The sequence below is a fragment of the Lissotriton vulgaris genome, chromosome 3_2 (genome assembly GCF_964263255.1).
Source record: "Lissotriton vulgaris chromosome 3_2, aLisVul1.2, whole genome shotgun sequence".
Taxonomy (NCBI): domain Eukaryota; kingdom Metazoa; phylum Chordata; class Amphibia; order Caudata; family Salamandridae; genus Lissotriton; species Lissotriton vulgaris.
In genome coordinates, this window is record NC_141690.1 from 11,587,001 (window position 1) to 11,610,893 (window position 23,893).

At 51.5% G+C, this 23,893-nt stretch overlaps 1 protein-coding gene across 1 annotated transcript in view; it reads left to right on the forward strand.

Moving 5' to 3' along the window:
• The window catches only part of RFC1 (replication factor C subunit 1), a 742,181-nt gene that overhangs the window by 304,082 nt on the left and 414,206 nt on the right, over positions 1-23,893 (forward strand). Inside the window, exons 7-8 of the mRNA XM_086963975.1 lie at positions 3,625-3,702; positions 13,195-13,279. Coding sequence (XP_086820101.1) covers positions 3,625-3,702; positions 13,195-13,279 — 163 coding nt within the window. The remainder of the gene's footprint in view (positions 1-3,624; positions 3,703-13,194; positions 13,280-23,893) is intronic.

A 23,893-nucleotide genomic window follows, 5' to 3' on the forward strand; every position in this document is an offset into this window, starting at 1 on the left:
CAAGGGCCGACCGTTCCAAGAGCCTGTGCCACAGATTATACGGACGACCGACGCGTCTCTCCAGGGATGGGGAGCTCATGTACTCCACTACACAGTGCAGGGACTATGGACAGCACAGCAAAAGAAGATGCACATCAACCTTCTGAAATTGATGGCAATCTTCATGGCGATGAAAGCTTTCAAAGTACACTTGTGCAACAAGGTCGTGTTGATCCGGACGGACAACATGACTGCCATGTACTACATACAGAAGCAGGGAGGAACACACTCTCCACAGTTCTCATCTGGCTCAGAGCATGTGGAATTGGGCCATTCAGAGGAACATCTTCCTCATGGCGGAACACCTCCCGGGCAAAGACAACCAGATGGCGGACCTGCTCAGCAGACACAGCTACCAGATGCACGAGTGGAAGATACATCCATCAGTACTCCAACCGTACTTCCAGCAGTGGGGTCATCCAGAGATAGACCTATTCGCCACAAGGGAAAACGCAAAATGCCAAAGCTTCGCCGCCAGGTTCCCACATCCGCAGTCACAGGGCAATGCGATATGGATGAACTGGTCAGGCAGGTTTGCGTACGCTTTTCCCCCAGCGCCTCTAATACCGCTGGTGGCACGCAAGCTGAAGCAACACTCGATGACACTCATCCTTGTTGCTCCAACGTGGGCACGCCAGCCATGGTACACCACGCTAGTAGAACTTTCCGTGGTTCCGCTTCAAAGACTGCGGCTAACACCCAGACTTTTAACGCAGAGCCATGGCGAAATTCAGCACCCAGATCCGCAACAGCTCAACCTGGCGATCTGGCTCCTGAAGTCTTAGAATTTGGCTACCTCGACTTGCCACCAGAATGTATGAACATCATCAAGGAGGCAAGGAGACCCACTACCAGAGCATGTTATGCGGCTAAATGGAAGAGGATTGTCATATATTGTAACAATAATGACATTGACCCACTGGATGCATCTATTCAAAATATTATCTGTTATTTGTTGCACTTATACAGGTGCAATCTGGCATGCTGTTCCATTCGTATACATTTATCCTTAATAGCAGCTAATCTTCAAAACAGGCAGCACCTCTCACTATTCAGAGTGCCTGCCATTAAAGCTTTTCTGGAGGGACTCAAAAGAGTGATCCCTCCCAGACACCCACCATCACCTGTATGGAACCTGAATGTGGTCCTCACCAGACTGATGGGACCACCTTTTGAACCTCTACACTCTTGTGAGATTCAATTTCTTACCTGGAAAGTTGCTTTCCTAGTAGCCATTACCTCACTAAGAAGAGTTACTGAACTCCAGGCACCAACCATTCAAGAGCCATTCATACAGGTCCACGCAAATAGAGTTGTACTACGCACCAACCCTACGTTCATGCCTAAGGTGATTTCGCAGTTCCACATGAACCAAACCATAGAACTGCCTGTTTTCTATCCTAATCCAGAAAATGTCGCAGAGAGATCTCTGCATACATTAGACGTCAAAAGAGCTCTTATGTACTATATAGACAGAACAAAGGATTTCAGGAAAACACAACAACTGTTTGTTGCCTTTTTCTCCACAGCACAAAGGCAACCCCAATTCCAAGGCAGGGATAGCCAGATGGATAGTTAAGTGTATACAGATTTGCTACGCAAAGGCTAAACGCACACTAACCATTCCTCCAAGAGCACACTCCACACGTAAGTTAGGAGCATCCATGGCTTTCCTGGGGAATATTCCTTTAGAAGAGATATGTAAGGCAGCCACATGGTCCACTACACATACATTTACGAAACACTACTGTGTAGATGTGCATTCAAGACAGCAGGCAGCTGTAGGACAGGCTATTCTCAAAACTCTTTTTTAAACTGCTGCAGCTGGCACGGGCAGCCGCCGATAATAGGAGGACTGCTATATAATCTATGCACAGATATGAATTCAGCAGCCCACATGCCTCGAACCGAATATGCTACTTACCAGTATGCATCTGTTCTTGGCATGTAGGGCTGCTGACATTCATATCGCCCACCCTCCTCCCCGGCGCCTGTAGCAGCTGTAGCATTCAGAATTACTATGGAGCATGGACATCACTCACTGTATTACACTCCATCTCTGCCACAATGGCGAAAAACAATCTGAGGATGGAAAGGATGCCAATGCGCACTGTAGTCCAGGGGAGGAGCCACCTATCTCGTGATTCTTCGAAGACTCTTCCAGGACAACAATGTGCAATCATCCGGACTCAACACTAGGCGGCGATCAATGCACAGATATGAATGTCAGCAGCCCTACATGCCAAGAACAGATGCATACTGGTAAGTAGCATATTCGATGTTGCTGAGCACAAGAAGTTGTGACTTTTCCACATATCACGCTTCAAGTTGCGGTTCCGGTATGGGCCAGTTTCCATGGTAGCTCTCAGTACAACCGCTCCAAACCACGTTTTTTCAGACAAATTGACTTGGGCGACCATCTTACCTAAAGTTGTGACTTCCTTCCACATCAGGGAGTGCATCACTCTATCATTGTTTTTTGCCCCTGCTGGAAAGAGCAAGAGGCACTCCGTCGACTGGACTTTGAAAGGGCTTTTTCGCTTTTGCATAGTTTGTACAAAGGCTGATCAAGTGGACAATCCATGTTTTGTGAGCATAGAAAGGGAAGGTTGTGCGCAAGAGGACCCTGTCGAGGTGGCCTATTGCTCTGCATTGGTCTGTCATTTATCATGGTGCGACATGGGCATTGGTGTAGAAGTTCACGAAGCACTACTGCTGGACTGCCACATCTAACAGGTAGGACACTTCGCCCACTCAGTTCTGCAAGACTTGTTAGTCTGAGCCTGCTCTGTAGATCCTTCATCCAGAGAAGGCCCTGCTTTGGTATCTATTCTAAGTTGAATCTACGCTTAGAACTATCAATCACAAAACAAGTTATGCTCTTTCTGGTGGGTTTTCTATCTAACCACATAGCCCTCATTGCCCTGCCACCTCAGTGTTCTGCGGAATGGTATCTTTTTAACATCTAAATAGGTCCCAGGCCTGTACTCAGCTCATTACAACCCATAAGTGTTCATGTTTCTGTGTTTGAGGGTACAGAAAGGGCAACGGCAAGGGACTTAATTCAGTGCTCACGGGTGACACTTATGTGCACCTCTGCTCTGTCACTTCTAGGGCTCTATGGGGCTATCGTGGAGCTGCACAACGCCACCTAGCGGCACGGGAGCATTACAACAAAGTTCTCCGGATCCAGTGTGGCACCAGGGGCTATTCTAAAGTGAGAGGAATGTGCCTTACATAAAGTTCCCACCAAGAGCGTGACCGCAGCTATTATTTAACTTGCTCTCCTGGTAGATCTATCAATTGCTCTAGACAAACCTGTTTATTTTCATATATTGTTCTGCAACTAGCGGGATCACTGCGTTATATGTAGCATTAAGGCGATACATTTTAAGAGCACCAACATTATATGTTACTTGCGCGTCAGTTTGTTGTTTTTCAGTCCGAGCAAGTGGGCTGCAGATAATGGAGCGTTTTTTCTGCGTCCTGGACCTCCTCTTTCTGCCTTCTATAAAAAATAAATATTTTTTCTAACCCTATTCAATCATGGAAATGCTTACCAAACCAAATTCCTTGTTTCCACAGTTGGAGCGGCAGCTGCACGAGGATGAGGAATTTGCCCGAACTCTGGCCTTGCTGGACGAGGCACCAAAGACCAAAAAGGTAGGTTTTTTTATTTTCATTGTTTTTAACACACGTGAAAATGGGAGGAGTTAAACAGGGATAGGTATGTATTTGTGGTTTGAAATTGTAATACACTGTCAGTCACGCAGGGCTTCTAAGTGGGAGGAAAAATCGGGGGGGGGGGGGATCTCTGAGGGGCGTGGTCAATGTAATTAAGGGCGTGGCTTAAAAATAGGCATGCAGAAATTCTGTTTACCTTAGTGTGCTGCTGACTGGTATTTTACTGCTTCTTTCATTGTATGATATCTAGATGTATGATACAACAAGTAAGATTACACCCAGGGTTCTTTGGGAGGGGGGGGGAGTCTGTGGGAGTCTGAGCCCCAATTTCTTGGGGGGCCTTGAAAGGGGGCTATAGGGGGCTCTATTTTCAGGCCTCAAAGGTAGGGTGACCAGACGTCCCGGTTTTTGTTTGGTGTTACTACTGTGGGTAACATGTCTTGATCGTGAAATACTGCCAATTTCGTTTTTCACTATTGTAAGTCTATCTTGCCCACAGGATAACATGGGGAATGTTGTGTAACATGTTTACCTGCATATCTTCCCATAACGGCAAGATAGACATATGGAATCTGGTATCCCTGAACTCAGAATTTAATAACACATCCTTTAGTGACGATGATTTTTAAATTCTAAGTTTTGAAATAGCACTTTTAGAGAGTGGCTATCTTCCTGTTCAACCTTTCTGTGTGCCTCTGCCTGGTTGTGTATTGACTGTCTGTTTTGTGAGTGACAGGGGCCGGGGGCGGCTCCAGGAGGCAATAGATTTCTTAGTAATTTGAATAATGTTTACATGTTTTTTAAAGTGTTTGGTATTTTATGGCTTATACTTAATAAATATACCTTTTTGCATATTTTATTATCCTTTGCTAGATGCGACTTCATGATTTCTTACGCAAAAACAACAGTTGATGGACAGAATGCAGAACATTGTCATACATTCACCCCAGTACAGAGATCAGGGCCTAAATCCATCATTTTTTTGCTCACCACAGACATGGCCATATGCAAATCAGTTTAAACATGGCCATATGCAAATCAGCCTTGACCCTGTGCCTCATGGGAACAATCCAGCCCGAACTGCCAAGCCATGTCTTCCCTGGACCGGAATCAAGCATCCTAGGACCGGTTTCTGGCTATCAGCCGTCATCAGCCAGGATAGCTTGACTCCAGTGGTGTGGAGAGCACAGGACTCGCGTCTGAGGATACCCATCCCACTCGGGGTGACAAATGCAAAAACAACAGTTGATGGACAGAATGCAGAACAATGTCATACATTCACCCCACTACAGAGATCTGGGCCTAAATCCATCGTTTTATTGCTCACCACACCACCCCAGTTCAGACATGGCCATATGTAAATCAGCCTTGACCCTGTGCCTCAAGGGAACAGTCCAACCCGAACTGCCAAGCCATGTCTTCCCTGGACCCGAATCAAGCATCCTAGGACCTGTTTCTGGCTATCAGCCGTCATCAGGCTGGGCAGTTCGGGCTGGACTGTTCTCATGAGGCACAGGGTGAGGACTGCTTTGCTTATGGCCATTTCTGAACTTGGGTGGTGTGGTAAGCAAAATAACGATGGATTAAACCCAGATCTGTGACTGGGGTTGAATGTTTTGCCCTTGTGCAACATTCCGTCCATCAATTGTTGTTTTTGCATTTGTCACCCCGAGTGGGACGGGTGTGCTCAGACGCTCTCCATGCCACTGAAATCAAGCTATCCTGGCTGATAGCCAGAAACCGGTCCTAGGATGCTTGATTCCGGTCCAGGGAAGACATGGCTTCGCAGTTAGGGCTGGACTGTTCCCATGAGGCACAGGGTCAGGACTGATTTGCATATGGCCATGTCTGAACTGGGGGGTTGTGAGCAAAATAACAATGGATTAAACCCAGATCTGTGACTGGGGCGAATGTTTTGCCATTGTGCAACATTCCGTCCATCAATTGTTGTTTTTGCATTCATGATTTTCTTAAGCACACAATGCTAGTTATCTTGATTTAGACCACGCCCCTATTTAGATCTGCCACACCCCTTTAAGAAATTTGCCACGCCCCTTTTAGAGCACCACTAGTTTTTGTCCCACTTAAAGCCCTGATTGCACCTACAAAAAGTCAGGACTATTTGCTTTGCCAATGATTGTTAGGTGCATAAGATAAATAAGCAACAACTATGGCTTCCTTGTATAGCATATTGAAAACGCTTTAGTTATGAAAAGGTGAGCCTGTGAAAAACTGTAACGAGTTACATCTAAGGCTGTGAAGGGTGGTGCTGCTGCAGAGTTTAGATATGTTTTTTGCATCCTGTGGGCGAGGGCAGAAACTGAGAGCCCGATAGGGATCCATCTCAGCACCCGCCAATTAGAACTGCCGGTGCACCGGCAAGACCCGGCCCACTTAAAACCCTGCAGTCACGCATTTTCGAAGTGCGGTAAAAAACCGAGTGTGATGTGTTAGTGAGTTAAGTGACAGCTGGACGTTGGACTGTTGCTAAGAATCTCCGTACTCTCAGGGGTGGACCATATAAAAATATTGACGGGTGTGTATTTGGTTTTCCTAGATTTAATAAAGGATTTCTACAGAAATTCTAAGACTGATGCATAACCCAAAATGACATCAGCTGCACTTAATGCGCCAATACTCCCCCACTTTCTTGGACCACCCCCTTTTCTTGGTGAGTTGTCTGTTACCGTAACTATATGTTACTTAATCGCTTGTCTACTTAGCCTTGACCTCAAATTATTAATTTATTGACGTAGCCTTGACTCCCAGATTATGCCTGCGCTTGCCTTTGTAACGCGAACATCTATTTGAACCTTTTAAATTATTATTTTTTATAAATTTGTCAGTGCGCCTGTAATCAGCGAGTCGTCCTTGTCCTCTTCGCCCAAAATAAACAGACCACAAACGTTATACTGTAGCAAAAAAGGCCACTTTATTTAGATCAGGTAAACTCTCTGAAATTAGAAATACTCTTTATTTCCATCATGTACACACAATTTGGTAAAGTGGGCCAAAACCTTTCACATTACTTAAATGTTCCAAAAGGATGGGTAAGCCCGCTCCAGACTTACCCACCCCCAAACATCGCCACCCAGGAAAACCAACGAGTTTTCCTGGTCCCCACCCTTCCTCTGAAACAAATATGAGTGTGATTATATGTGTTGCACATTGCACCATAGATTTACATTAAGCTCCTGAGCTAAAAAAATCACGCAGCTCCAATAAATAGTAGGAAAGGCCTAATTGTGAGAGGTGCACACCATCGTTCCTGAATAAGTGGCCTTCTTTGCTAGTGATATTCTCATGAGATATGTAACTGATACCCATTGCTGAACCAAAAACTTTCATCGCCCGGTTGAGTTTTCTGTGAGCTTTGTCCATTGCCGACTGGTCTCGAGCATATCTCCACTGCTACCTGTAAATAAATAAATTCTGTCCATGCAATGTGAGGGCCTAACCAGTTATTCTTTATCACTGCCAAATCTAGCTGCATTCGTTTAATCAGTGTTAAACCCGAAAGGGGCACTAAATCGTTCTCGCCGAGATGTATTACCAAAAGTTCTGGTGGCCTTCTGTCATACCTCATTTTGTCAATGGTCGGAAATAGATCGTCTCACCTCATTCCTCCCTTGCCGCACCGCCTCACTTCATGTCTTGCACTGGGTAAGCCAAGGGCTCGTCCATAAATCTACTGCTCTGCAAAGAGAACTGCCCACTTGACAAAAGAATGTCCCACTATCCACACCTGTTTTTTCCCAAGGCAATTAGCACGAATGTCACCTAAATAGGAAAAAACAATTAGCAACAAAACAGCTCAAAAGAACAAACGCTAGCATTATGTGCGCACATAGCGAGCACAGCAACTGGATTTCCATCTTCCTATTTTCCTGATAGCTTCCCGCCCCATCCCCAATCTTGCCGCCTCCGTGGCTGCCCCAATTCTAAAGGAATGAGTCGCAAAGGCTGTAGGATTTTCCCCGAGTAAAAGCCATGTTTTCGTTAAAACAGTTAACTGGGAACTGGTAATCTTATGACCTGATCCATGCACAAATATGGCACCTTGTTTAGAATTGGACACTGAGTTGAAGTTTGCCCACTCTAATACTGTGCAGCAATTTTTATAAAACACTACTGTTAAGAAAAACCCAAACACCTCTCCCCAACTGATCTGTTTTGGACCTTCGTAACCAGATCCTAATTTTGTTACCCTTTAAGAAAACCTCATCATAACAAAGGCACGCCTTGTCCTTCAAACCCAAAACTTCGGAGAACCGAAATGCTCCAAAAAACAACCAAATCACCACCAGAACACCAGAACACAATTCTCCTACCAGATCAGGACCTCACTCCATCACTGGTCTACCACCTTGAAACTATATCACTTCTGCGGTACAAAGCACACAGCACAGTTCCTCTTCAAGCAGGTGGGGGGACAAAGCACACAGCAAAGTCCCCTTTCCTCTACCTTAGTGGAAACAACAAACTGCAGGTGAGCCCCAGATCACACAGCAAGGGCAGCCCCCTCAGTCTCTTCAGCTGATCCACTTTGGTACAGATTCCTCTTGACCTGGAAGCGTCCTAATCTCCCAACCTAGGATCTAAACCCTCAGATTGCACCGGGTTCAGAAGTACACCGTCCCTCTGCACCCCCTTCCAGAGTTCTGCACCCTCCACTTAGAAGGGTTACTCCTCAACACCAGGACCGCCGGAGTTCTGGTTACAGACACTCCCCGTCCTCTAGACACAAGAAGATCCTCCTCAAATGACCTGTATGTACAGCCTAGGCCCCTGACCTGGCGCTCCCTTAGGGAACCCTCCAGGCCCTGAGATAGGGTTTCGTGCCAACGTGGGACACACCGTCCCACACTCACTCCGCATCCACTGAGACAGGGCGTGAGCCCCTACACCCCTACCATCCTACTGGGACCTAGCTGGGTTACACATGAACCTCTTCCCCCTACACAGGATCATCAGATACACAAGCCACTACTTTTAGAATCACTTCCTAATGCCTCTGCAAGACATCTAGCACACCGCCAGACATTCACCTTCTTGTCCAGTGCCTCTGCAGGACCTCCTGCACACCACCAGAGGTACACCTCACGTGCAAGCTCCTAAAAAAAACTCACACCAACTCCTCCAGTTCAACACACCACTCATCCACACACTCCCCCTCCAGACTGGTGAGGCAGTTCCTCACTGCCCCTCAACATGTAACCCTCTTACTGAGCACCAGGCACCATACTCTGGGAACTGGGAATGGGACTTCACACGCACTGGACACATTTAAGCTGCCACCACTGGATCCTACCATACTGTGGAATCTAGACACACACACTACACTCAGGCGATAATCACCCTCCTGAGCTAGTCATTTCTCCTCCACACTCCCTCTCTTCCATCTACCCACACAGGGACAGGAACAGGGATTGGGCACTGGACTCTGCAAGGGATACCTAATCTATGGGAACCTCCCCCTCTACTGGCGTCCCGCCCTGTCACTTTCTCTCATCTGCCACTAAACATAAAGCGCAGGAACACATTTGAAAATGACACTCTTGAGGAAAAACAAAAATCAAAAACAATAATCCCAAACATGTGACTCTCTATAAACTACAGAGTTTTGTAATGTAGCCAGCTGTCGCTGTGGCACTGCGCAAACACGAGTCCTAATCCACACCGCTGACCACCAATGTTAGAACTGGCTATTTCTGGTAGGCTAAGGCTGACGCCAAAGCCAGGCAGAAACCACCATTCTAGTCAGGGCAAGGGAGTCACACGCCAAGATAACCCCTGCTCACCCCCTGGTAGCTTGGCACGAGCTGACAGGCCTATCCCGGAGGCAATGTGTAAAGCATTTGCGTCAGCACACAACAGCAACAACATCCTAGGCACACCACAAAAGGAACTCCACACAAGGTTATAAAAAAATAATTTCTGTATTGTCAAAACACATCAGATAGAATCACACATGTACATTGTGCCAACTTGCACGGGCAATATTCACAAGGGATTATTTACACAGGACAGGGCCACGTGGGCGCCTGTCAGAATCAGCACTTTTAGAAATAGCACTTCTAGAACTTAGAATAAGTATAGCACAAAATAACAGTTATAGATCACATCCAGTAACTACTGGGAACAGGTAGGTACCACCTACGCAACCCTAAACACCTTAGGAGAATGTCACGCAGGGAACCAGGACCTCACTAGGGCCACCTGTACTAGAAAGAACCACCACCTAAGTATCACAATACAATTAGGGGTATAAGCAAGAACACATTACACATGATGCATAAAAACATTCAGAGGTGTAGGGAAGGAAAAACACATGATGCATAAAACATACATTCAGCGGTGTCATAACAAGGCACATGATGCATCAAAACACATTCAGAGGTACCTGAGAAAACACATGATGCCTAAAACATTCAGAGGTGTAAGGAAGGAAGGAAGACACATGATGCATATTAACATTCAGAGGTGCCAGAACATAACTCAATAGCGCAAGAACACATGATGCCTAAAAACATTGAGGTGTAAGACAAGGTGCGTAATCATATTAAATACATTACATTTCCTAACACCACATCACATTGCGCAAAACTCACATTAGGCAATTACCATGGAATAGATAATCACATTGCGCCTAAATAAAATCACATACCCGCCCCCATCTAATAAAGGGACTAAAGAGCCCTGTGTCCAGAATGTCAGGGCGCGCTGCCAATGCAGCGCCAGTCAGGGGTGCGCCACCGGCGCAAAACCTAAACGTTGCAGGTGCCCACTACTTGCTGGGCCCCTGGGAACCATCACAAGACATAAATGGTGCAGCTGCCCACTAATTGCTGGGTAGCTGGGAACTTCAAACTGCGACAGGGTCCTCACTGACCCGTAGGCGCGAACTGCGCCCACTGCTGAAGCCACACAGGCTCTGAAAACACTCTACACACGTTGGAGCCACACAGGCTCTGGCATAACACGTGCCCAACGTTGGAGCCACAGAGGCTCTTAAACAATTATGGCCCATGGAGCCCTCAGGCTCCGAAAACAATGGCGCCTCGAGCCTCTCGGGGCTCGTCAACAACTATGGCCCCCTTCGTTGGAGTCCCTCGGAGGCAGAAGGGGGCGGGCACCGGCAATGTGCCCCGGCGCCCCCTCTAACTAAAAATGGACCCCAGAGCCTCTCGGGACTCTAGACACAAATTCTCCCTATCGTTGGAGTCCCCCACTGGGGGCTCTGCAAACAATGGCCCCTCTGCTGGAGCGGAAACGGAACTACCCACTGGATCCTCTCTGGGCTCTAAACACGGTTCCCCCCTCGTTGGAGTCCCTCTCTGAGGGACTCAAAATCTCCAACATGCCCCCGGAGCCTCGGGGCTCCAAACCAGAAGGCTCTCAAGACGTCGGAGCCTCTCTCGCCGGGCCGGCTCGCTGAACCAGCCCAGCGCTCTCCCCGCCCTTTACACTCACCGGCTCTCCTGGTGCGGTAGCTTCTCCTCTCCGCGGCTGGGCTGCGGGGTCTCAGGCGAGCAGCGCGGAGGTCGGCACCGGCATTGCGCCTCCCACCCCTCGCAGGACGACCGGCTGCACGTCTTCTCCCGGGGCTCACTCCAGCACACGGGAGCCCCTACGACCAGGCCGCCATGTTCCTTTCCACTTCTCCCGGGCGCTGGCCAATCCCAGCGCGGCTCGTCGGGGCAGCCTCCAGCGCTGCACCAATCACAGCGCGGCCTTCCAGGGCGAGCCTCCCGCGGCCCGCCAATCACAGCGCTGCAATTACTGAGGGGGCTCGTCGCTCTGAGCCAATCAGGACTCTGTTCCTTCGGTTTCCCCTTTGGCAGTCCCGGGCAGCGGCGGTGAAAAGCGGAACTTCTTATAAATTTAAATCAACGTCACCAACAGGCAGGATAAGCGGGGTGGGCTCCCGTACTGAGTAAAAATCAAACACAAACACGGGCATAAGGCAAAAATAAAGCGCTCTCAAGTGCTGGGGGAAATAAAGCGCTCCAAAGCGCTAGAAAACAGATAGAGCGCTCCCAGGTGCTCAGGGGGGAAATACAGCGCTTCTAGGCGCTATAAATACCAATCAAGCGCTCCCAAGCTCTTAGGCTTTAACAAGCCTGGGTAAAGGCAAGAAAAAGGTCTCTGCAGGAAAATGCAGCTTCTCCATGCTGCCATAGGTCCCAGAGATTCCAAGGGGCAAAGCAAAGTCCCCCCAATCAGCCCAGGCAAGGCAGAGGGGTCCCCCAGAAGTCCTGCAGGCATCCAGGAAAGTCCATCAGGTGTCCAGGGGCTGGGCTGGGCCCAGGGATTCCCCTGGGCCCAAGCAGCAGCACGCCCCTGGCAGATTCAAGTCAGAAACAAGAACATTTTTAGAGTGTCACAGTACCCTTGTTATACCCAAAATCCTTTGTCTAAAGGGTGCAGGCAGTGTGAGAACCAGCTAGAACTGGTTATAGGGAATTCCTTTCACTGGCCAGGCTAGGGACATCAGACTCACCCCAGGGGGTGGAGCCAGCATTGTGTGGGGAAAACCCAGACCCATTCAGGACCCTCAAACCAGACGGTCAATCCACAAGCAGGCCCAGGCTCACTCCTCCCCTCACATCAGCATGCTAAACACTCCATTCACCACCGGGGCAGACCCTCCCAGACTCTTGGAGCCAGGCTCACCAGCCAGCCTCAGTCAATCACACGCCAGACACAAATTACACAAATATGCCAACTTCTAAAAGTGACACTTCTACACTAGACACAATCATGCTGCATACACCATTACGCAGCATTCAATCTCACGAGTTCGCACATACCACCAACTCGACCCTGCACTGCCCACACATCAGGAACTACCATGGGCATACATATTCCCCATTCATTCCTATGGGAGGGCAGGTCACTCACCACACATACACAGAGAGCTCACGCACTGTACACTGTACCACAGTGAAAAAGTGTGCAGAGGCCTAAAATCACCAACACCAGGTTCCAGAGACAGGCTAGGAAAAAGCAAAAAGTCTCGGGGTGAACCTACCAAAAGGGCCGGGTCCAACAGTTACCCGTGTCAGAAGTTAGAATTAAATAAATCGTACTTGATCTTTGGTCCCGACATACAATTTTATCACCCATTACTGTTTTTTCTATGCAGTTTTTTAGTTTTTGATTAATTTACATGTAGGTGAAAGGGAAGCGAGGTAAAAGAGAAATATAAACTATTCTATTCCAAACCTAGCATGTACGTTGGTTTCAACTTTTATGCAGTAATGTGTTCCTTATGATGATACTAAAGCTGAAATGTCAGCTTTGCTAAACCTCCGGAAAGAAACATGCCTAATGAAAGATGCAAACACCTACTTGTCTGTTTTGCAAAGGGTTGTAAATACGATGTGTCATTGTTAATTGTTTGACACTCCACTAGCTTTCAATCAGATTGTAATACAAATATGTGTATTTCCTTGATTCTCTATATAGGCTCGAAAGAATTCTGAAGACAAGGAAACCTCAATTGACAAATCAAGTCCGAGCAAATCGACAAAGCAAAAACAATCAAGCTCAGGTATTACAAATACTGACCAACTTATATTTTGTTTTTTTTGCTTTAAAAGCCTCTTTTACAAGCACTCATAATCTTCCTTTCACTGTATTTGAGCATTACTTGGTGCTAAACATTTGTCCTGTAACACCCCCCTCCCCCCCCAAACGTTTCCTTACATTTTAATATAAAACTAGTCCTGGCCTTCAGTTTACCTATTCAAGTTTCTGAAAAACCGCTGTTTGTTCCACCATTATGGTTGTTTAGTTAAAAGTAAGCACAATACGGCGTGGCTTAGCGGGCGATCATGGCGGACGTGGCTTGCTAGAGCTCCCGCCGGCCCGACACTTATCCTGGCATTATCCTGGTCCCTGAACCCGAAGTGTGTTCCACGGCTGAGGTGACCTGAACGGACGTCGCTGGAGCCGTCCGGTGCCCGAGACAACCCGCGGAGACCATCTGGCGCGGAGAGGCGAGTGGGTGCGGTGAGCGGCCTGGTGCCCGTCGGACAGGCCGGGGCCTCAATTTTGGCGTGCCCGGGCCGGAGGGCCGGACCCGGGGCAAGCGGCGCCGCTCCCGGACGGCGCTCCAAGACTACCCATTGCCAGCGGCCCATCGAGGAGTGCCCTATCTCTCCCCACATTACCAGCGGTGGGGGCCCGTGCCTCTGTGGGGGCTTCGGTGGAGCTGCGGCCTTCCTGACCTCGGCGGAGCCGGGGCCTCGAGTTTGGCGGCCCCCGCCCATCGTTGTCCCTTTGATCCTGGAACCCTCCGCTGTTGGCGCCTACAGCGCCCTACATCCTTGGGCGCATTCTGCTGCTGGCGGGCACGGCATTCTCCACTGCAGCCGACCGCTGTGCCCGGCCATCGGTGCGCGCTGCGCCCTCCGCCCTCGCGGACCGAGGCGAGTCGGACAGGGGCGGCCAGTGCCCGTGACGGGCCGGGGGTGCCGGTGAGGCCGGTGCGGACCGGGCGCCGGCCCGCTGTGGGAGCCACCGACCTGTGCAGGAGCAAGTGCAGGACGCTGTGCCCTGGGGGGGCTGCTGCCGGCCCTGGACGACCTAAATACATTGGGGCTCGCTGGTTGCTCTGGCACAGAGTAGAGGAGACAGACATCTTGGGAGAGGCGCTCTGGGTGGCGCTTACATACGCTGGGATCTGGCGGGGCTGCACTGCCTGGGTACCTCCCTGTGACCGACGGCTCGGCGACAGCGAGAGCGGCAGGGGCGGCCTGGTGGCCCGGGCGCAGCCGGGACCTTGATCTTCGCAGCCTGGGCTGGCCACGATCCGGGGCTGCCTGCTCCTGACGACCTACAGTGGGATCCCCTGCCTTTCCTCACCGTGTTTGCGGTGGGGCCTGCGACTGGAAGGGGTGTCGGAAGATCTGCGGCCTGCCTGGCCTTGGTGCAGCCGGGACCTCTAGTTTGGTGGTCCCCGCCCGGAGTCACCAGCCCGGATCCATTGCCCTGGTGAGTGGACACGGCGGGGGCCCCCCGGGAACTGAGGGGTCAAACAGGCGCCTGGCCCGGATAATTGCCCTATCCTGCTCCTGTGGTACCTGGGGCGGCGGTTGGAGAACTTGTGGTTTGCACTAGTGTGGCCCATATCTGCGCCGTGCCAGGAGTGCCGGTGGGCGCGAAGACGATTTCATACACCTTGGCGGGGCGGCATTGCCTAGGGTGTACCCGATCTGTGGGCCGGTGGCGAGGGACTCTCGAGCGGCCTGGTGTGTTCGGGACGCCTCGGCCGGGGCCTAGCTGGTGGACTATTGCGAGAAGCGGCCCTGATACAGGTGCGTGTCACTGCTTTACCGTCTGAGCGGCCGCCATGACGAGGGGCTCGGCCGCCACTAAGACAGGACCCATTGACAAGTTCACTGGCCATGGTGGAGGAGCCGGGGCGGCTGGTGGGAGTCATCCTGCTGGACCAGACAACGCGGCGTTGATGGCGGCCATTACACAGTCCCGCGACATGCTGGATGCGAAAATTGGCGCGGTGGGGGCCGATGTGATGCTGCTGCGTCAAGATCTTCGCAATGCAGTCGCCCGCATTACTGAAACTGAGACCAGGGTCACGGCAGTGGAGGGAGATGTTGGTACCCTTAAGAAGAAGATTGCCGACATGGAACAGATCCAACGGGGCCTGGCGCTTCGTGTGGAGGATGCCGAGGGGCGGGCGAGGCGGAACAACCTGCGTTTCGTTGGCTTTCCGGAGGACTGCGAGAATGGGCCTATGGACGCTTTTCTGTCCCGGTGGCTGGAGATCTGGCTGCCACCGGACTCCCTGTCGCGATGCTTCATAGTGGAGCGTGCCCAACGCGCCCTGGCACAGAAGCCGCCAGCCGGGGAGCGGCCCCGCCCGATCATCGCCAGGCTCCTCAACTTCCACGACAGGGACGTCATTCTCCGGGAAGCGCGGATGAAGGACACCCTGCTGTATGACAATCATAAAATAATGATCTTCCCGGACTATACCTAACTGGTCCACCAACAGAGGCACTCCTTCCTGGATGCCAAGGCCAAGCTGCGTGGCCTGAAAATTCAATACTCGCTGCTCTACCCGGCCCGCCTCCGGGTGATCTTCAACTCCAAGACCCTCTTCTTTGATACAACGGAGGCCGTCTTCAACTGGACCGATGAAACAGTCAGAATCCGACCTCACGTCCAACCGGGGCTGCACTCTGGATCATCGCGTGGCTCGTCTCAGGACAGGAGCAACCCGTCTGGCAAAGGGAAACGTCATCGCAAGTCCCGCTCCCGGCGGAGGTCCCTGTCCCGGGACCCCCTCTTGGGGGACACACAGCCTGATGCGGATCAATCTGATGGAGGCTCCTGATCGCCCTTCATGGGGACTGTCTGCTGGTTGCCTTCTATATGTGACTATATCTGGCAGAGGCTGAGCTGTGGTCGGTGGGACATACATTGGCTGGTGCAGTATTGACTTCTTCTTGGCGAATGCCGGGGCCTTCATGGGCTGTAACTTTCTTGTGGTGCTTTGCTTATGACTCTACTGTATGTTTGTTGGGGTTCAGGGCACGTACTTTGGGCTGCCTCCTCCTGTTGGGACTGGGGGGTGGTTCTGGGAGTGTGTCTGATTAGTTCGGGGGGGGGGACTAGTTGGGATCCATTGGTATGGCTGGCTTTGGGCGCTGTGTTTTGGGCCTGAAGTACCGTATACCGCGACAGATACTTCATTGTTCCTTGAGGTATGGGGGGGGGGTGGGGGGAACCGGGGTGTTCGGTTGCTGGTGAGTTGGGTCGGGGTCGGAGGGGTAGCAGGGGTTGGGGCTTCGGGATTTGTGGGGTCTGGGGTTCTGGTTCTGGGGGTGCACGTGGTCTCTATGTATTTTGCAACTGTGGGGTCTGGGGCATGGGCCGGGGGTCGGGGAGTGTGGGGCTGGGAGCATTGTGATCATGGTTGATGTTCCTCACTTAGCGCCCAATGGCGCTTCCATGCGTGTTCTTAGCTGGAATGTACGAGGACTATTGGACAAGATTAAACGGGGAGCGGTGCTTCGCTGGGCTAAGAGGGACTTGGCAGATGTGCTCCTTCTTCAAGAAACGCACATGCTAGGTACGAAAGCCCTGAGTTTGCAGCGCTTTGGCTTCCATCAAGTGTTCCATGCCGGATTTACCAGGGGCTCCAGGGGTGTGGCCATTCTTATTCATAGACGGCTGGCATATGTACATGAGCGTCAGTGGCTTGACCCCCAGGGACGTTTTGTCTTTGTACAAGGGAAGGTTGGGGTGGAGCCGGTTGTGTTTGGCTGTGTGTATGCCCCCCCCCCTTGCAGTGGGCCTTAGCTGAACGTTTGTTTGCCTTATGGGCTGAGCTCCCCCGCTCCATGGCTGTGATTGGCGGAGACTGGAATGATGTGATGGATGTGGCTTTGGACCGGCAGAGGAGACCAAGAGTGGCACTTGTATCCTCCCCTACACGGTTGGGGGCTATGGTTGATGGTCTGGGCTGGGTGGATGTGTGGAGACATCTGCATGCGGAACGGCGAGAGTACACCTTTGTCTCGGCCGTCCATGGCTCCCTTTCGCGTTTGGACTGTGTGTTTGTCCCGAGGGCTTTCCTTGACAGGGTGAAAGGGGCAGCGATTCGGCCTCGCGGGCTCTCTGATCATTCCACAGTGGCGGTACAAGTTGACTTGTGCAAAGCACGCTCCCCCTTCCGATGGCGAATGTCCGCGTGGCATCTGCAGCGCCCTGATTATTCCCAGCATCTGCGTAGCGCGATCGCCCATTATTGGCAGGACAACCTTACCGGAGGGATGGATGCAGTGACAGTCTGGGAGGCTATGAAACCCACCCTGCGGGGCATAGATATTGCTTGGTGTGCGTCTGCTCGCCGGACTCGGCTGGGAGGCATTGCTGCGGCCACAGAGCGGGTGGAGGAGCTCGAGGCTCGGCACAGCGAGGCACCCGATGATATGGCACTGCGGCTACTCCTGCAGGCGCAACAGTCTTATTCCTCGGTCCTGTTGGATGAGGCTCGTCAGGCGTGGTTAGCCACCCGTAGTCGGGTCTACCAGTGGGGCGATAAGTCTTGCACCATGCTCCATAGGCTGTGCCAACAGAACCTACAGCCTCTTACACTGCCGGGCCTTGTTGATGGTGCAGGAGTGGCGATCACAGATCCGGCAACTCTTGCAACGAGTTTTGCGCGCTATTATGGGCACCAGTATGCCTCTCGGGAGACTCTCTCGCCTGCCATTATCGCAGATTATATTGCATCGGTTCCCCCATCTGCTGTATCTGATGAGGTGCGCGAGGCCCTGGACCTTCCCCTGTCGGCTGAGGAGCTGGGTGATGCACTGGGTCAGTTAAATGTAGGCAAGGCGCCGGGGCCGAGCGGTTTCCCCAGCGAATTTTATAAGAAGTTCCATCTGCAGCTCGGGCCGCACTACTTGCGGGCCCTGGAACAGGCACGAGAGCGTGGCCGCCTCCCACCGGACTGGCGTCATGCCGAAATAGTGGTGTTTTTGAAGCCAGGTAGGCCCCCCGATCGCCATGACTCTTATCGCCCCATATCCCTCATCAACTTCGAGGCCAAGCTCCTGGCAAAGGCGCTGGCGAACCGCTTACTTCCACACATTTCGGCCCTTGTCCACCCAGATCAGGCGGGTTTTATGCCGCGCAGGGCAACGAGACACAATATACGACGGGCGCAGGCCGCGATACAAGCGATTGAGTCTTCGGAGGACCCGGCGGCGCTCTTGCTGGCTGATATCGATAGTGCCTTCGATTCGGTCAGCTGGACCTTTCTTTTTGCTCTGTTGCCGCTGCTGAATCTCGGCCCGGTATTCCTCTCCTATATCAGGCTGCTCTACAGTGAGATCACGGCCTCGGTGCGTATCTCGGGAACGGCGTCTGCTCGTTTTCCGGTGTCCAGGGGCACGCGTCAGGGGTGTCCGCTCTCCCCTTACCTTTTCGAGCTGGCCATGGAGCCGCTGGCCGCCAGGGTGCGCCGCGATGAGCTCTACCGTGGCTTCGTCTGGGGTGCGGATCACTCAGACCGCATAGCTTTATATGCGGATGATGTGCTATTTTTCATGACTGACCTGCAGCGTACGGGTCCTCGTGTCCTGGAGTTGATGCAGGAGTTTGGTCGGGCATCGGGGCTCTTCCTTAACCCGCGCAAATCGACCATGTGGGTGCTGGGGGGTGCCGCAGTGGACTGCCCTTGGGCTGCATCCCTTCAGATGGCTGTGGAAGGTGTGAAGTACCTGGGTGTCTTCCTCTCTGCCTCGCCTGCAGTGGCATGGGACCGGAACATCCTGCCGGTATGGGATCGGGTCCAACTGGACGTCAAGACATGGACGCGCATGCCACTTAATATCTACGGCCGGTCGGCCATCTTCAAGATGGTGGCCTTGCCCCGTCTGCTATATCAACTGCAGAATCATCCCTTCCAGATTGACCCGCAGTGGTTCCGTACTGTTGATTCTGTGCTGGGCCGGTTTCTGTGGGCTGGCGGTGCCGCCAGGGTGGCGCTGCGCACATGCTTCCTCTCTACCTACTGCGGCGGCTTGGCGGCCGCGGATATTTTATCTTACTATCAGGCCTCCCATCTCCTTGTGCTCAACGAGTGGTGGTATGGAGACCGTAGTGATCCGGCTTATGCCCTTGAGCATTCACTGATGGGTGGCGCCTCCCTTCACACCCTGCTGTACTCGGCTAGGCGGAGGCGACTGCTTCCGCAAGTCACCCAAGTGGTCTTCGCTGTCTGGCGGCGGGCCCTGCACCGGGTGGGCTGGTGGGGTCGGCTTACAGCTGAAACCCCGTTGTGGCGCAATGGCCTGTTACCGGCGCTGGCGTCTCTGTCCGGATTTGACGGCTGGGATGCGATTGGGATCTCGTCCCTAGGTCATGTCCTCTCTGGTACTACCCTAAAGTCCTTTCGGGAACTTAGCTCCGAATTTAGCATGCCCAAGACCCAGTTTTTCCGCTACCTTCAATTTCGCCACGCACTTACTCCTAGTCTGGTGGGCCTGGAACAGCTCCCTGATTTTAGTCCTATCGAGGCTAAACTGTTTATGGGAGACCTAGGTGACAAGAAGGTCTCGCAGATATATCGCTCTCTGGTCACTCACTGTTCCCCTTCACTCGCAGCGCTGAGGGCCTCTTGGGAGGGTGATGTTGGTCCATTGGATGATGACGACTGGCGTGAGGCCATGGAATCTCCCCGAGGTGCTGCTATAGCCATCCGCCTTCGCTTCATCCAGTTCAAATATCTCCACCGGGCGTATTATACTAGACACCGCCTATGGCGGGCAGGCCTTGTCGCGTCCCCGGAATGCCTGAGGTGTGGTTCTGAGGAGGGCACCCTGTTTCATACAGTATGGTCCTGTGAGAGACTGACTCGATTCTGGGCTGGGGTTTGGGACTGCCTGTCAGAGGTGTTGGGTTGGGACCTGCCCCGTACCCCCAGGCTGGGCCTTATTCATGTTCTAGAGAACGTTGGGGGCAATATTTACAAACGCCATTTGCTGTTGCTGGGGCTGGTGGTGGCGAAGAGGGACCTGGCGCAGGCCTGGAAGAGCGAGCGCGCCCCCCCACTCGGGGCTTGGAGGGCGGGCCTGGATTTCCTCATGGGTCTAGAGCAGCCTGTTTTTGAAGCCCGGGGATGTCCCCGCAAACATTACAAAATCTGGAAACGGTGGGCGGATTACCGGGGCCTGCTCCTTGACCCCCCCGTGGACATTGATGATGCATTACAGCTGGATATGGATCCCGCACTCTAGGCCGCTGGCCGGCTCCACCTTTGTAGGTTATCTCATGTTGCTGGACTGTGATCACGTGCACTGGGTTAGGGTGGGATAAGGGGTGGGTAGCTGCGGGCGGGGCTGGTTGGTGTTTTTTGGGGTTGGGTGGGTGGGGTAGTTCGATGTCATTCACTATATAACGCTGGGTTCGATGCTGTACTAATGATGTTTCTCTTTCTATCAGTCGTTGACAGTCTCCTCCTGACTGTGGAGGGCTGTGTTGAGCTTTGCTTGAACTCATAATAAAATTGGTTATGAAAAAAAAGTAAGCACAATACAAACTCAGTTTCCACCGAGGTTCTTGTGTATGCCATGTTACAGTATCCAGGGAAATAACTTTATTTTGAGGTCAGTGGACCTCTTCATATGTGGGGTGAATGCCTAGGGCTCCCAGATATCCAGACAAAGCTCAGCCTCCTAGAGGAATGCCTCTTGTAACTGCTGGATATCCTAGAATTGCATGTTCTTTTTAAAATTCGTAAGAAGTTTGTAATTATCGTTTGAGTTGCTTATTATCAATCCTTCATCTCTCTCCCCTGCAATCAGTTAAAGGAGGTTTTGTCTGTTAACTTTAATCTCTCAACCTATTTTCAATAAAAGATCACAAGCATTCTCAGCACTTTTCAATCTTTTTCTTCCACTCAGACAATGGTGGTTAATCAGAAGCTAGCCCTCTGCTCGAATTTCTGTTTACCAGATCTGATATCAGCTTCAAACACAATTACCCTGATGATCAACTCTAGAACCTTGCCCAATAAACATAGGTAACATCTGTATAGAAGTGCTTACAATACAGGGTCGGAGAAAGCGGCTAGACGTCAAGAGGGTCAGGGTTCGCAGGCAACTGGCTTGTCAAAAAAGGCTCTCCTACACAAAGCATTAGTAGGAGGCAGTATAGGAGGTTTCTTCTTGGAATGGAGAGCAATCACTTAATAGAAATTATACTCAACGTCATACATCGTACTCTACGCCACACAACGTGACTGTTGCATAGAATTTGCAGTAAAACCACCAAGACTCAAACCAAAAGAAAGAGCTTGCAGCAACAAAGAATCAGCTTGCGTACAGGAACTGGAAGGTATCCTAAAGAAGCAGTCAATCGAAAAAGTACTAAGAAATGAAATAAAAACAGCGTCTACTCCATTTACTTTCTGGTGCAAAAACTGTACAAGGCACTGAGGCCTGTCTTAGGCCTCCATTTTCTGAACAATTTCATCAGGGCACACCAGTCCAAAACGTCAACATTACTAGAACTAATTCCAAAAAGAGAACTACATGGTGAGCATAGCTTTAGACGCCCACCTGCATATGTCAGTGAATAACAGTGAAAAGACATTCAATAAGGTACACTACCAGTTCAGGGCACTTCCCTTTGGAATAAAATTGCCACAGAGTTTTTACAAAATGTCTTGCATTAGTGGCAACACACTTGAGAAGGCAGGGGATCCGTGTGTATGACTACCTAGACAACTGTCTAGTAACGGCAAAATCACTCACACAATGTCAGAAAAACATACAAACAATGATGCAAATGCGTCGAAGTTTGGGATTCTTCCTAAACCTAGAATAGTTATCTTCTGTGCTTGAGCAAGAAAATACATTCTTGGGAGCGAGGCTGTTTAAAGAACTACAACCCATTCCAAAGTGTCATGGCATTGAAACACCATGCTTGCCTCTACCAAAAGGGTAACACTCTTGACAGTGAGAAATGTGCTGAAACAAATGGGGGTGAGGACATTGTCCATGCCTTTGATACCCTTTATCAGGCTCTACATGAAACCAATCCAGGAATGTCTTCAAAACCAGTAGCATGGAGTTGAAATGACATAGTGAGTATCACAGAGAAAGTTGAAAAGTTCGAGGCATGTGGGCTGCTGAATTCATATCTGTGCATAGATCGCCACCTAGTGTTGGGTCCGGATGATTGCACATTGTTGTCCTGGAAGAGTCTTCGAAGTATCACGAGATAGGTGGCTCCTCCCCTGGACTACAGTGCGCATGGGCATCGCCTCCATCCCCAGATTGTTTTTTTCCGCCATTGGGTTCGGATGTGTTTCGGTTCCCTCTGTCGGAACCGACAGTTGTTCAACTTCTATTCGAGACCAAAAGGTTGTTAGGCTGGGCGTCGGTATAGTTGCGTACGGGTTTCTTTCTGACTCTCAGCTCCGATCTCTTGCTGCCCTTCCACGTGCCTTCGGCGCGGACGGGCCTACACTACACCTCTTGCTATGGAGCGGACTCCATTTAAAAAGTGTCCGCTGTGTCACTCCAAATATTCACACCTCGACGTGCACCCTGTGTGCAATACCTGCTTGTCACCGGATCACCGCGAGGACACCTGCATGGCGTGTTCGAAATTCCGGAGCAAGAAGACTTTAAAGATTCGCCGGGCCAATCGGCTCCAAGCTCAGTTATCGGCTTCGGCGCCCCACCAGATGACATTTTCCAGGAATCTGTCGAGGGAGAAGACGACGCGCGAGACTCGGACGACGCGGGTGAGGAGGACTTTGACGAAGTCTCCGACGAGGTAGGGGACGACGATCAGGCTTGTGCCACAATGGGAGATAGCTCGGAGGAGGAGCATCCCCATCCAGACTCAGGGGTTATTCCCCTTCATACGGCCCAGGTCGAGGGATCGCCTTCGGGCCTTACCCAAGATCTAACTATGAGTCCTACGTCCCCGCCTCCGGGCCCGGTCACGGACATTTCTGAACCATCACTTAAGTTTCAGAAACCGAAAGTGAAGCCAACTGGTCACGCACCATCGGATGCGAAACCGAAACCGAAAGTTGCGCTGGTGAAGAAGGTTCTGGAGGCGTCAACTTCAAAGAAAACCAAAATGGCCGACCTGAAGAGTCGCGCCAAAATGGCCGACCCGAAGGCCTCTGGGTCGGCGCCGAAGGCAAAGTCCTCCGACGCGGCTGCGTCGGCGCCGAAAGGGGTCGTGGACCCGAAGACGGCTCCGAAGAAACGTCAGGGCGACGACGCAAATAGGCATGAGGATCTCAACGATGAGGAATCGCTCGAGCCGGTCCAGCCCTCTCCAGTCTTCACGAAGAAGGTGGCGGAATCCTTGCAGCGGATTCGAAAAGCCAGTGTGATTCCCGCTCAGGACACGGTAGCGCCTAAGCTCACGCCTAAGCCTACTACGGGCCTCACGCCTATCCGTTTCACCCTACCACCCAAGTCGGCGCCGAAGGCCTTCGCGCCGAAGCTGGGCGGACCCTCTAAGGAGCCATTGACGCCGAAAGCTGCCGTGGCGGTGCCAAAGCCTCGACTCCAGCCGCTTGCGGTAGAGGAACGTCGTGAGGTATTCATCGACGCCAACACCGGAAAACTGTCGCTCCTCAAGAGGAAAATCACAACGG